At 38.2% G+C, this 16,059-nt stretch overlaps 1 protein-coding gene across 1 annotated transcript; it reads right to left on the bottom strand.

Moving 5' to 3' along the window:
* Positions 1-11,754, bottom strand: LOC111873704 (protein jim lovell-like). Its single transcript, XM_033755176.1, has 4 exons — positions 11,623-11,754; positions 5,087-5,273; positions 3,606-3,777; positions 1-117 (listed from the first exon to the last, which is right to left on the bottom strand). Exons 1-4 carry the CDS (start codon positions 11,687-11,689, stop codon positions 1-3), a joined length of 543 nt encoding a protein of 180 aa, XP_033611067.1. The 5' UTR covers positions 11,690-11,754.
* Positions 11,755-16,059: the final 4,305 nt, after the last annotated feature.

The following is a 16,059-nucleotide window of genomic DNA, read 5'->3' as shown; positions in this document are numbered from 1 at the left end:
CTACTCAGCCTCCTGCTGCTGGTGGTGGTGGTGGTTGTGGTGGTGGTGGTGGTGATGGTGCTGTTGTTGTTCCTTTTCTGGTAGGACTTGTTGCTCAGTATGTGCTAGGCCTCTCACCTGTTAACATGAAATTGTGGAATTACGGCACAACTGCTGGGAACTAGTCTGACTCAGGCTAAGATTCTGTTTTATTCTTCTATGTAGTTCATGTGTAAGGGTAAAAAAGTAGGGTTAAAAATCGCAGTAAGTGATTAATGTAAAAAAAAAAGTGACTCACAAATCTGCTCAGCATTCAGGGAGTTAGCTTTTGGATTTTGGACAATTCTGTTCAATCGCTTCTGGTACAGAGAGAATGGTGAATCACATCCAAAGAAGTTAAGATTAGCATAAGTGGGAAACCATAAATATCTTTTATTTTATTTTATTTATTTTATTTATTATTATCTCATGCCAAGCATCTAAAGGTTCAGGGACAGTAGCATGAGAACAACAACAAAAACAAACTCTGTGAGTTTGGTCCGCAAGCAAACTATATTGACCGAGCGACCGCCACTTGTAGGCGAAGTTAGTGCCAGCTTTTGCGGATAGACGGTGTCATGTGGTCAGCGCAACGAATCCCCACGGCTGTTAATTTCGGTTTTCTAGACCGGAGCCTCTATTTCCTCGAAATATCTCAATTATCATCATGAGGCTAAGTGGACCCCATTCCAGACCCACTACTTCTCAGGAAAAAAAATCTGGTAGCGCTGGGAATTGGACCAGGACCTCTGGATCTGTAGCCAGGAACGCTGACCACTAGACCACAGAGGCGGTACAGTAACATGTGAACAGGAAGTAAAAATCTTCTGCAGTGAACCGAAGTGACGCTCAAAGCAAGGTGCTAGAATAATTTAACCGCATTTTTCTGAAGAACAAAATATCTGTCTGGCTATCAAATTTTCAAGAGCTGGAATAGCACAGTTATTATAGCAACTGATTGCTGGCTGGATGACTGAGGGGTCAGAGTTTGGGTCCCAGCAGGGTCAAGAATTTTCATCTCTCCATGTCATTCAGAATGGCTCTCAGGCCCACCCAGCCTCCTATCCAGTAGGTCCTGGGGGTTCTTTTCCTGCAGGATCATGAAGCTGACCACCCACCTCCTAGTGCCAAGGTCAAGAAAACGTGGATTTATACATCCACTCCCCATATGTCTTCATGTTTAATTAGTTAAACACAGGGACAACTTTACCTTTTTTCCCTACCAAATTTTCAAGAACTGTTCAGCCTCTGTTCATATGTATGTCAACGAACAGGAGAAAACTGCAAAATACTTCATTTTGAATACTTTTTCCTGTTTGTCTTGCACATAAGTCTATTCTGTTTTTGCATTTGCATTTAATTATGCCGTTTCAACTCCAGAAGTTATATTGTATCAAATGATATACCATACATGATCGCAAATGGTGAATGGATAAATTTTGAAAACAAATGGTCACAGTAAATATACTGGCATTAATAATATTATATTTTAGAATCATATGGTGTGTATGAAATTCCTATTGTCGTGATGGAATAAAATAAAGAAAAATACTGGCCTTAAGTTGTAGGAGGGGAGAGGGCGAGAAATATGAGTAATCTCAGTCAAGGAAATGAGTAACTTGGTTCAGATTTGAATTAGGTACTTTCTGAATACAAATCTAGCCAGCATACTCTCATGATCAGTATAATCTCATACAGTTCAGTGAATTTTCTATCATTTTTTCTGGCTTATTCATCTTGTGCATCTGGGATTCATTGTGAAAATTTACTATTGCAGACAGGCAGTGAGAATGTTTAAAAATCTTAATTTTTTTAATAACAGTGACTACTTCTGTTTCATGTCTCAAATGTAAAAAAAGTAAAATTGTCCCTGTGCTTAACTAATTAACCAATTAAGCACTATGCCTTGTAAGGATGTGAGGGAGTGGATGTACAGTTCCACAGTTTATTGACCTTGGCATTAGTTGGAGGTTAGTGGTCAGCTTCATGCCCTTGCCACTTTACTTCTAGGGGAAGAGCTCCTGGTACCCATTGGACAGAAAGTTGGGTGAATCCCAGAGCCAGTATGGACAATGTGGAGAAGAGAAAATTCTTGACCCTGCAAGGAGTTGGAACTCCGACCCTTTGGTCCTCCAGTCCATAGCCTTTTGCTGTACTGACTACACTATCCCAGCTCCCCATATCTGTAAAGTACCCAGTTCAACCATGAAGTACATTAGATTTGTCACTTTAGTTGAATAACAGGTACAATTAGCAAAACAATTTCAGTGTTAGCTTGAGTTTACACTTGGGCTTTTGTGCTGTATGTGCTGTGTCAACCAAAGACAGTAGTTACCAAAATTTAATACTGTTTGTAAAGTAAGTAATAAATATAAAAGGAAACCCAACAGTGAAATAAATAGAAGAATATGAAATCCTTCCACATGTTACCAAATTATGAAAGGAATATTATGGAACAGAGAGATACCAAAGCATTGCAAAACAACAGTCTGTGAAGTCTATTTTAAACCAGTACTAACATGTAATACCAAAGCCATAGGCTCTTTACAAAGAGAAATAAAAGCAAAAGCAGGCAATGTGTGTGAAACTTTTGAGAAGTACAGAGTGGGAAAAGGAAGGAGTAGAATTAGAAATTGGATTTTTAGAGTAGCTGGAATTCAAAATTGGTAATACAGCTAGAAGAGAAAATGGTTTGGTCATGTGAAAAGGAGGAATAGGGCATTATAATTACAGTTTCAAGGAAGATCTACGGAACAGCCACCCAGAACAGGATGATTCAGCCAGGTACAGGAAGGCACCCAGTAAATCGAAAAGAAAGGATTGTGAAAAAGAAGTAAAGATTGATGACTTCTTATCCATAGGTGTGTATAAAGAAAACAATCCCAGAAGAAAGAGCAGTAGATTTTTGATATAACAGCCATTCTGTCAAATGGTGACAGAGAAAGTATTAATTATAAGTAATATATTTGCTAAGCCACTTAGAGCAGGAGGCTTCATGCATTGCAACTCACCTGCAGAAATGCTTATGATGATATAAAGAGAATTATTTGTTGAGGAAAGATTTCTGTGACCAAGAGAACCAGCATTCATATTAAGGCACAATTGTTATAATTTTTTTTCTAAAAACATCCTTGAAAGTGGAATTCTAAATATGCCACTGACTGTGAATCCCACATTTAAGGTTTCTTTGGGGAGCAGTGGAATTAAACAGTAAACTAAGGAGAATCTAAAGTCAAGTAAGATTTTACACTGAGATCAGTGAAATTGAAGACTACATGAGAAAGCACTTTAAATCAAGGAATATTAAATATGGGTTGAACTGTATGTCTTAAGAACTAACAACAGCAGGCAGGACAGCATGTGGTAATATTACAGATTGCAAGAGAAATGCTGTACAGAACCCAGTATAGGTATGTTACATTTTTGGACAGGACTAAGCACATGTCAAAAATGTGAGAGGGAATTACAAGTGTATCATAAATTTGCCTCAGGGATTATTTTTGAATCAACTTCTCCCCCACATGTGGCACATCCTTAATACATAGTTACAGGCACTGCTAAGCATGGGAAGAATGAATGTAAATTACCTGTAAGGCTTCAGCAGTCTTTATTAGAGATGATATTTGTTCCTGTACAACGCTAATTTCTCCTTTGTACATAAAATCCACAATTGCTTGTACTTCCCAAACTCTGATGTCTTTCAAAACAATAACTGGATGCTTGCAAGGCGTTTCTGAAAATATCTTCTGAAAGTAAGGACTGAAAAAGAGACAAGGTTTTTTAATAAAAATTAAGGTAAAATGTAACTTTGTATCTAAATATACAAATGTGTATACAAAGATTAGAAGACACAGAACTTACATGATTTGTTCTTTGTTTTATTTACAAAATTATAAGATGATTAAAAAATTGGCAGACTGTGCCTCTCCTTCTATTTGTCTATCCAAAATATTCCTCTCCATAAGTACTGAACAGATTTCCAGAAATATGTAACTAGTGGAGTCAGAAACAAAAGGTGTCAGCACATTTAATTTTGCCCCATTTTCATCCAATAAATTTATAGCCCATTATAAGTTCATATGTTCTGGTGTTATGTCTTCTCTCACTGATAACAATTTTCATATTGTTTGCAGACTGACTTGTTTCAAATTTGCTAACAAACTTGTTTACTGCAGACCTGTTTGAAGTGTTTCTGTGCTCAGATTTTACTTGAAATTCAAGATGTACTTGAATTATACTAGCAGATTAGAAAAAATCCTTTCACTAAAAGCACATGCTTGTTGGGCATTGGTTAATAAAATTACCACTGCAGACAGTACACTCTCCTGTGACTGCTACCATCTGTGATATCACATATAATGGCATCTAACATGTATTTTAGTTGTACATACACCACATATACAACTAAAGCCGGAGTGCCTGTATGAAAGAACTCTGCATGCTACTGATTTTAGATCTTCATATTACTTTATGGGGGTACACGGTAGCATGGTGGTTAAGGTACTATGCTACAAGCCGGAAGGTCACGGGTTCAAGTCCTGATGAGGTCATTGGATTTTTTTCAATTGACCTAATCCTTCTGGCTGCACTAGGCCCTGGGGTTTACTCAGCCTCTAACAGAAATGAATACCAGGAATTAATTAAATAATTTTCTGGGGAGTGAAGTGCAGACAGCGCGTAAGGCTGACAACCTTACCGCCATCTTTGAGCCGATTGTCTAGATAATGTGGGACCCTTAACGTCTCACAACCCTATGGGCCTTCTCGGCCTGTTACAGGGATAACTTTACTTTTTTTTTTTTTACATGGTACTTCATAACTGATGTTGATTTTTCTCTTGGGTCTTTGCTCTCTGAGGATGCAGGCAGTGTTGGTGACATTCTGGGAGTACATGCTGCTTCCATCTTCAGGATCAGTTCGGCCCTGAAGACGAAGCCGTTATGTACCTTTGAAATGTTGGCAGAACTGGTCACATCCACATGGCACAACAAACCAAGAGCAGAACCAATATCAGCTCTTTACATTAGCTTCTCTATTAAAGGAGAAGAGACATATACTAGAACATCAACCTGCAGGCAGACAGGACGACTTTGTGTGCTCGCACACTGGTCCCTTCACACATTAGCGTCACATCCACCAGCGTCTCGCTTTGCAACAGGGTATCAAATGCATTTAGGATATGGTTCTGGTGGTTGTTCCATCGCAAGCTGTAATGTGGAGTCGCCATGGCCTCTCTCAACACTAGTGCCCACCAGCCTGAAACACATCATCATTCATCTGAGCCATCGTCTCTTACTCTTTAAGCCTTTTTTGGCGTATCAGACCTTGCATCATGTAATTTTTAAATTTGTTTCATATTTTCAAGGGTTTACGAAGGTAGAGTTGTTTCTGTACTTAAGCACTATGCCATGAATGTGTAAAAGTGCACTCAAAATTAGATGCAAGTGGATGGTCAGCTTCAAGCTCTGGCTGCTTTACTGACGAGAAAGCTGCCCATGCTTATGGGAGAGGAGTTGAATGTTGTTTCAAAAAAGAAAATTCCTACCCTACCAGAAAATTAACTCAGGTCGTCCAGCTCATTCTCAGTCAGTTTACTGACTGAGCTGTACTTGTCCCTTCTGTACACTTCACCAAACATTAGGATGACAAAATATGGTGGGGCATGTAGTGTGTGAGGGATAGATAAGAAATAGATACAAAATTTTTGATGGAAAACATGGAGGAGGCGTTTTTGAAGGCCTAGGAGTGGACTGTAATTATTAAAGAAATAGGGTGAGAGAGTTTGGATTGGATTCAACTGGGTTAAGATAGGACCCAGTGATGTGCTCTGAACATGATAATGAACCACCTGGTTCACTAAAAGAAGGGAAATTCGTATTAGCTCTGCAACAGTTAGCTTCTTAAGAATTCTGCTCCTTGGAGTTAGTTTTATTGGTTCTTATGGGGCTAATAAAGTTTGCTATATATCGATCAATTGAAAAAACTAAAAGAATTATTTTGCCTTCAACAATATACCTACAATGGCTACTTCTGTATAGAGTACAAAGCTTTCTTGGGATTACCTCACAAAAAATTTTCATAAATAATTATGAATGTCATTTGAGGTACGAGGTAAAGAGAATTACTTTCTTGGGATGTTAGATTTTGCTTATCTGACAATTGTCGATGTGTCTTTTCTTTAAGGAATTTATGTTGTGAAAGGTGTTTAGAAAAAAAACAGTTATTAAATTCTCTTTGCTGATACATTCTTTGCTCCAGTAATGAGAAAATTGTGCATGTGCATCCAGCTGTATGCATGTCCCATTTCCAGGAGTATGCGATGGATTTCAATGAAACTGATGATATGTATTAAAAGTTTTCAGAGAACTTTAGTCCTCTTTAATATAATATAAACAAGGTTTTATAAGAAGCTCATCCAATCATATATTATCGTTTTTCTTATAATTACCATCATAAAAGAAATCAGTAAATACAATATAGAGTTTATACATAACTGCAGAATTTATTTGTAACATTTCTGATACATTGTATATATCTTAGAACATTAACAGTCAGTATCGTTTATTTTCTCTTATATGTCTAGGCCTATTTCTTTCTCATACGAGTATTCAGTCTTTCTCGCCTCTTCTCTTTCTTTTCTTTCTTTATTTCTCTTTCTTTGTTTCTTAATGTTTACTTTCATTTCTTTCTTACCCCATTTTTCTCCTTTTTGTATTCTTTTTTTTATTTCTCTCGGGTGTCACATCGCGATACACTTTTCTTGTTTTCAAATACCGTCAAATTTGTCAGCAAGTAATTTACTGTTTAATGTAGAGGGAATAAAAGGTACATCCTAATCCCAATTAAACTCATATTTGCAAGGGGTGGGGGATAATGTAATTTCACTCAAGTTAACAGACAGTGAGATTCAGAATACTCAGTTCCACTCTTGTATTATTAGGAGGGTTGTTGGCGACTATTCTGTTAGGTTCATTATTATAGTACCCAGTTTCACATGATATACAGTGTCACAGGACAAAATTCTAATATATATTTTGAACAAAATGAAATTGACATGAATATAGAGAAACACATGTCTGCAATGCTGGTATTACAGTTTAGCTCTAGATTGTCTTCTGTTTCTTGCTAAATAATTAAATCCCCTAGACATTACTACTTAGAATTATTTATTGCCAGAGTTTGTAGAAATTATATTATAAGGCCATCAAATGGAATAGAGACATCATATCCTACAAATAACATTACCTAACAAATGTATATGCTAATCACTTATATTGTATCTATGTTTTGCTTATTTGGAGTTTAGTTAATGGAGCAGTCAGCAGCTCTGACTGTACAGCATCAGATGACAGGATGTTAATGGTAAAGTGTCATTAAACTGGTAAAGAGGTAGACAGAAGTGATACTGGCCTGATTTAATGCAATATCTCAGCACTTTCCTGGAGTGACGGAGACATGGAAAACCATAGTCAAAATAGAATATATCCCTGCCGAGATTCGAACCGAACACCTCCCAAATAAACATTGGAATCGTTATGACTTGCTTTATCTGTATGCCAACACAACAAAACATATTTCATAACAATATTTTGCTGTCAGGCTCCATGTTTTAGTACCAGAGTTCTAGCTTTTGATTCAGACACTAATTACAAATGTAAACGGAAAAATACATTTCTTAAGATATGAAATGGAAATTTTCAAGATGGTTCCATGTGACAAGTACTGAATATTTTAAGAATAAGCGCATGCGCTCGTGTGCGTTATATTTGACCGCCACAGTTTTCCACATATAATTAAGGAAGCAATATATCACGTTTTGGCTCACTTTATGGCTGTACTGAGTTCGCCGTTTTGTCCTATTTTCATAGAAAGTGACAGCTTTTGTTTCTTCTTCTTGTAACCATTTAAGCGTCTTTTAATACAACAGACTGCTTTTGTTGTGCCTTCAGTTGATCTTCTTGGCGTGCATTTAACTAACAAGACTCGTCTTGTTATCACTAGCTGCTCATGAAACAAATTGAAAATTGGATAAAAAAAACGATACTCCAAAAACTGCGGCCATGCTACTCATCAGTGGCAGTCAGAGTGCTGTATTTGTTGAAATGTCCAGGGTGTTAAGAAATTAATTCTTCTTTATCATATAAGAAATTAATCAAAGTATATTACTTACTCACTCTTGGAGCTGAGCCCTTCTGGAGGAGCTGCCAATTCTGCAGCTACTCAAGAATTTCCCAGCATTTTATGGAACCCGAAGGTTCATCACCGTGTTCACAAGAGCTCTCCACCAGTCCCTATCCTGAGCCAGATCTATCCAATCCATACCATCCCATCCTATCTCTCTAAGATCCATTCTAATATTCTCCACCCACCTACACCTTGGTCTTCCCTGTGGTCTCTTTCCTTCTGGCTTTCCCACCAATATCCTCTACGCATTCCTCGTCTTCCCCATCGTGCTACATGACCTGCCCACCTCATCCTCCTTGACTTGATCATTCTAATTATACTTGGAGAAGAGTACTACTTATGAAGCTTACTCAAAATATATTACTTTTTGGAAACAATTGCTACGCAGGTGCATAGATTTACTGACGATGCCTTAAAAAGTATTCTTACTAAAAACAATGCCTTTTATTGCTCCCATAAAATAAGTACAGACCAGGCAAGTTGTCTCAAGTGATAATCGATTTTTATTCTGGACGTGTTTTGTTCAAATATCGGCCAGGACACAGACAATCTTGACTAAGATTTTCATCGTCTTCCTCAGTCCCTTCAAGCAGACGCCAAGATACTATCTTAGATTTGGCAACGATCATTTCATTCTACGTGTTTTCTGATTAATTATTCCATATGGCCTTTTACCATGAGATTTCTCTGCCAGAGTTCAGTGTACACTTGTTGTTTAACGCATCACGTTTGGCCCATCTCAGTGTTCAAGGGGATACACATTGGAGTTCCTTAATAAACTCTTTAATGAAACGTTTCAAAATTATGAAGGTTGAGAGTTCAGAAAAATTATGCATCCAATACAAAAATCATTAATTATGAAAACATTAAACTCAGTTTAATACGAATTACATTTACCAGAGATCGTAAGTAGAATCAGCTATAGTTAATCTTTCATACTTAAAATTTGTGGATAAAATTGACTGAAATATTATACCAAATTTTCTGGCATTATCTATTTACTAAAATTTATATTTATTTGCGTTACTGTGCTATTTATTTACATGTTGATGTGTATGCCAACTATACAGACAGTCCACATCTTAGAATTACATATTACATATTTATGTGTTAAGAGAAAGTACTATATCAATAACTCTGCCTCACAAATGAACAGAGTATATATTTTCCCTCCATTTTTAGTTCAGAAGGTTGCTCCTAGAGAGCAGAAGTATTCACAAGTTAAATGCAATTCCTAATATTTTGCTCACAAGCCACAATTCACAATTAATTTCTTTGGTATCACGTTTTAAAAATATAATCAGGAAAGCTGATGATGAAACAATGTGAAGACTGTGTAAGGGAATAATAAACATGTTACTTTAGATGAACTGTTATGTACTGTGAGTTGTGATTTTCATTTCATGCTCTATATACCCTGAATACTGTTTTAGTACTTAAAGAGATATCCAAAGACATTTCAATAAGCCGGTATTAGGATAACGTTCTTCTGTTGCTGACAATTATAAACACTGATACTTTATAAATGTTTATGCTAATTCTGCAGTGGTTGTAATAGATGCAGACCTGAAAGTACTGAGTGTTTCACTTCATATTTAATTAACATTTCCAGTAAAAATACTGAAAAATATATTTATCTTGCACTGTTTGTAACATGCAAATTATTTCTACACTTGTGTGAGTAGAAAAGCATAATGTACTGGTACCTGGGTTTTTACAGAATAATTTCCCAAATTGTGGTAATCAAAAAACTGATTTGGAAAATAATAAGGTATATAAAAAAATTGGTTAAATATGGGTTACTTCTTTAACTTCATAATTCATAAATAGACAGCAGTTATGTAAATTTTAAATCATAACCGGTAATTATAGCTGCCGTTAATTAAATTCTGTTCCCATGAAAATATTGACTTTTTTACGTTTATTTATTATTTTCACGTTTCTAGTCCACAAGGCGATAGATATCTGTATTAATAAATACAATACAAAGTAACTAGAATCATAATAGAATTAACATTACCTTCTTTTGCCCCATAAATTATCCTTCCCAAACCACAGACTTCTGCTTCATAATTTGTTATGATGTGTTACCTCACCTGAAATAAAAATACAGAAGTCTGTATGTGCCACATGCGTTAGAAGGGGGAAAGAAAAACAATTCACGTAGAATAACGCTTCACTGCATTAACTGAAGTAAATTTGAATGAACACGTAAGCTTGAAACTTTAAATAATTTTTCCAAGTCTTTATAATTCGAATGCATCTCAGTTTGTAACCATCGGCTAATTTGGAAGAGCGCATAGCTTGTTCTTACGCACGTTATAAAGAAAAACAACACTGTTAGTGTTAAACTGTAGTGATGATATCATGATGCCACTACGCAAATTAATTCTTTGCGAATCACGTAAATCGAAACAGATATTTTATTAACACAATTCAAATGATGCGACAACACATTAAGATTGGAAAATGTTCAATTTGCGTCATACCAAACTCGAACCATAATCATTTGAATATGTCGATTTCAAAACACATGAATGTCGTACTTCATTGCGTTCAGAATTAAATAATTTTGCACTGCGGAATGGTCCAGATACCGATAATTAATACCACAAAGGGTGGGGCACATAATACAAGTAATAATATACATGCGCGCGCGTTTTTAAACACTATGACACTCTAACACAAATCGCGTAACAGATACTAAGCATGCATCACTTGTACCACCGTCACATCGGATATTTTAATCAAATACTACATCATTCACATTTGTCATCTGATTTTACACGTCTTAAATTATTTTCCAAGAATTAATAAGAGAAATTGATTTGGTTTTGTCGAGAAACTCTAATCCGGTCGGCTACAGAACTCGAACAAGTTATGGCACATCATAATCCGCTCTCCTGGCTTCTTTTGGCGGTTGCGAACTTGAATCTTTCTTGAGATAACTTCTGGCCATGTTTGTACTTAACGTCACTCGAAGCTGTATTTGGCAACGTCTTATTCCGAATCACTTCACACCATGCGAAGACACTAATTAATTATATGTTTCTTTTTCATTTAATACGTCACTGTCGACATGCCAACAATGCACACTTGTTTATCGTTGTTCCCCGCTTATAGCACACATGATATGTCTTGAATTTTACCTCGCACAAAAGACGCCTTCTCTTCAAAAATATGGCAGCCAGCAATGAACGCATAATTCCCGGATCCTTCGTTAATGAATCCGATTAGACAAAGCTTCGGAGCTCTCAAGAACGCTTGCGCTGAGTCGGAGGAAAAACCAAGTGTATTTAAGTAAACAATAGACATAAATGGGATTTCCAAATCCCTGTGCCGAAAAAAAAAGAATAACAAAGAAGCTGTCACAATCATACGTTTTTTTTTCTTAGCACATGACCACCATGTTGGCGCTTACCTGACAAACGAATCGCGTGAACGATATCACAGATAAATTGTAGTAAATCACGGAGGCCACGACACATTTGAAGTTGGAACACATCACAATATAACCCGTAGCTTCACAGCAACCTACCTCCACCGCACGCCGCGGTGCACTCTCTCCCCCGGACCGCGGAGAGCCGAGAAAGTGTGGACGGAAAACACAGGGAGTCGGATGGATATACACGTAGTGACGAGGGTGTAGAGAGGGAAGGGAGGGGTTGCACTTCAAGGACTTGAGTGAGAGTGTGTGCAAAATGAAAGTTTGCAATCATGTCTCAGATTTGTAGCATACAGCAAATTATTTGGCGCGTAATGAGGGAGGTAGACGTATTTTCTTGTCATTCCTGTGCCCAGAGGACTGATCAATAACTCTGTTCGTAAGTGATACGAGAATCAGTGGACCGCAGGGTTTGGATATGCCGCCGACTTGCTCACATGGCTTCCTCAAGCGAGACCACCCCCTCTTGCCTCTCCTACATGACACTGAAGGATGTACCTGTTCCCTCGCGCGCTGCACCCCTCTCTCACAACGACGCCTCAAGGTCCAGGTATGTTAGGTGAAGTTACCGAAGTAGAATCCTTTATGTTTCGTTGGGAACAATTTTTGCACGCTCTCCTCATACGCAGCAAGTTAACCAAGAAGGTTCATTCCTTTATCCTTACAGTTCTTTTCTTTGATTTGCCACTCACATTCACGTTCGCATTTGTCGCACTGAATACTCTACGAGTACTCAAGATTTTTGGAAGATCGTTGTCTTCTAGTATGTGACGCCGTATACTCTGGTAAATCATGTTGCTTTGATTTTCGGAGTAATAATTACTATAGCAAGGGTCACGCCGTAATGTAGTTGGTTGAGACCCTATGCTACAAGCCAGAAGGTCGCGGGTTCGAGTCCCGATGAAGTGGATTTTTTCAATTCATCTAATCCTTCCAGACGCACTATGGCACTGGGGTCGACTCAGCCTCTAACAGAAATGAGTACCAGGAATCTTCCTGGGAGTAAAGGGAGGCCGGCACGTAAAGCTGACAACTTTACTGCTATCTGTGAGCCGATTGTCTAGAAAATGTGTGAGGCTCGACGTCTCACAACCCTATGGGCCTCCACGGCATTTTACAGGGATAGCTTTGCCTTTTAATTACTGTATAGCGTCGACTGGTAGGATGAGTGAATACTAGACGGGGAAGGATGTGAAAGGCAGTCACCTGGAGGGGCCAAGGAAACCCACGAAAGGAATCAGTAAGGATAGAATACCCCATGAGTGATATTCGAACCGGGACTTTCAGCATATAAAGTACAAGTGGTTAATATTAGACCCGCGATCTTTGGGTTCTACGTTCGAGAATCTCACACAATTTCGGGAAGTGTAAATGTAATTTAGTAGATAATTCTTCAACGTTCACAGATTACGACACGTTCCATTTCAGAATTAATTCCGAAACTGTTAAAACCTTTTAGACATTTTGTAGGACTCTTTAGATGGGGAGTGGAAGCATCACAAGGTCGCTACCTGGCCCGGACAACGCGAAACGAAAAACATGGACGTATACGTATCCTTGCTTTTGTGTCGTCAGGTATATATATATATGCTTTTATGATATGTACAAGAACTTATTCACATCGAATGCGGAACCGAAACGCCGAAAACTGACAACCGTAGAGGTTGTGGATTTTGAGGTTCTTATACGAGACGCCAGATATTCTGGAAGATAGTTATCGACGTTTCAAAGGAACCTGGAGGCATCAGGTTCATTCGAAATGCTAGCTGTCTATCAGACAGTACGGAGTCGAATTTATGGAGGCAGTAACATAATCTTAGATTGAAATTTCCGGGATGTTTCGTGTTCTCAGATATCACGTCTCCATTTTTACGTCCATTCTATTTTATGTCCTGTTCCTTGTTCGTCCACAGACATTTAGCTAATCTTCGATTTTAAGCTGGAGGAATATACAGTAATGATGGGAGAGCGAGCAACTAGAAGTTATAGATTGCTAAGTGTTGTCTGTGATGCTAAAGCTCTACATTTATTATGAAGGATGCTTATTTAAATTATCAAGCACATCCTGAAATTAATAAGCGTCCTAAGCTCTACATATAAACCGTTCTTTAATATACGCTAATTCCTTTTGTAAGCCTAAAATGCAATATGACTTTTCTTCTCCGAATGATAATCTTTTTATTTATAGGGCTGATATTTTTATTAAATTATTAAAACCTATTTTGTGGTTAAAGGTTTCTTTTACAACCACATGTTATGAGAAAAGTAGGAACCGGATAGTGTAGTTCGTATAGCGACAGGCTACGGGCTGGACGACCGACGGATCGGAGTTCTAGTCCCTGTAGGATCAAGAATTTTCTCTTCACGTCGGCCAGACCCGCTCTGGGATCCACCCAAAATTCTAAGCGATAGGAACCGGGGATAAAGCGACCGGGGCGTGAAGTTGAACACTCACCTAGTGCCGACGTCAAGAAAATGTGGTTCTCATACGCTTTCATGGCATAGTGCTTATTTAGTTAAGTACAGCGACTATGAGAAAAATCACTGTTTTCTCGTAATTACAGAAATGAGAAAGGAAATGCGACATCGAACCTGAATTACCCTCCCCCACAAATGTATTCCTGTTGGTTGAGGCACTGCTACAAGCCGGAAGGTCGCAGTTTCAAGTTCCGATGAGGTCATTAATTTTTTTTTTTCAATTGACCTAATCCTTCCAGCCGCTCTGTGACCCTGGGGTTCGACTCAGCCTCTAACAGAAATGAGTACCAGAAATTAATTAAATAATTTTCCTGCGGAGTAAAGCGCGGCCGGCGCGTCAGGCTGACACCCTTACCGCCATCTTTGAGCCGATTGTCTAGATAATGTGGGACCCTCAACGTCTCACAACCCTATGGGCCTTCACGGCCTGTTAACAGGGATAGCTTTACTTACTTTTATAGAAACACTGTTCCATTATAGAAAAACTTATATGTTAAAGCTTGTCTTCGGCCAGAAAAATCAGAAACGTAAAATATTCTAAACGTAGACAGCGTGAATGACGAATGAAGCCGAAAGGAAGGGATGGAATCCTATAAGACGCGATCGCGTTTGTCTCATGTTTTCGGATGTGATATTGATAATAAGCAATTCCTGCTTCTTGTCATTCTGTGACACCCCAACACTCTTCGTGCCAGTGTTTTTTGTGTGAACGATTATTTTCGTTAGTCGGTTCAATTAATATTGTCACGAGGTTATGGTTGCGTGACGAATATTAACAGGGTTTAGATTGGATGATTGGATTTATTGACACAATCAATTACAATAACTCACAATAAATGACTGCCTAGGACTCGCTCCATTCTGACTCGACGAGTCAAAGTGAAAGTTATGTTACGACCGACGGTGAGTCTGCCAGTCTACCTTAGAATAAAGCATCCGTCTGGGGCTTTGACCAGCTCTTTATTACTGTCAGACAGTTGCGGATTTGTTGATGTGGGGCGCTTCCTCTCTCTGACGAGAGGGCAGGTCTGTTTTTTACAATTGCTGCTGGCCTTAGCCAGCACAGACATTCTCGGGTCCGAGTCCCATCGGACTCGTAACCATATTTTACTATCTCAGATTGTAGACCACCCTTTTTGTCGCCCCCCTGGGACTCGAAGGGCTACGGTGGAGGAATTCGACCCCACCTCCATAAGGAAATAAACTCTGTCATAATTGACTGTACTCTTATACAGCTTATCGGTATCCAAGGAAATAGCTGTTGATCACTCTTATCCATGGAAATGTGTTCCGTAACGAGTTAGTTTCCACTAATCAATCTCTACGGAAACCTGTTTGTTAACTTGCTTCCTAGCAATGGGTCCACATATCACAATATTAAAGTAGGCCTATCGCTTGTAATTGTTCGAAAATTACCGTATTTACGCATGTATAGGCCGCAGCACAATTTTCAGACAGAAATTATAGAAAAAATAATTTTCTTGGAATATTATTTCAGGAGTAGAACACGCTGTATTACTAATTATGAATATAATTTTTTTTAAATGAAGTATGATTTCGAATATAAGCCGCACCCCAGTTTTCCTCTTGAATTTTTGGCAAAAAATGTGCGGCCTATACATGCGTAAATACGGTACCCATTGAATGTATGAGGGGTAGGCCTCCTCAGCCCTTGCACCGCGACCTACAGTGGTCCATTGTGCTCAAATTGCCCATTAGGTTTTGTGTTTCTCGTGTTTATTTGTTTATTTATTTGTTGTTCTTAAGCTACAACTGAAAATAATATTTCTGTCGTTCGTTATGTGTCTCGTGCGAAATATCGTGAAGTCCAAATGTCTGTATCGACAGTAATAAATCGAGATTTTATTCTCCAAGGAGTTAAGATCGCATTAAATTCGACGAACCTGTACTACCGATCAATACAAAATCTTTTTC

This window comes from Cryptotermes secundus, unplaced genomic scaffold (assembly GCF_002891405.2).
Source record: "Cryptotermes secundus unplaced genomic scaffold, Csec_1.0 scaffold31, whole genome shotgun sequence".
NCBI classification, from domain to species: domain Eukaryota; kingdom Metazoa; phylum Arthropoda; class Insecta; order Blattodea; family Kalotermitidae; genus Cryptotermes; species Cryptotermes secundus.
The sequence above is the reverse complement of the archived record's forward strand: the minus strand, read 5'-3'. Positions and strand labels throughout refer to the sequence as shown.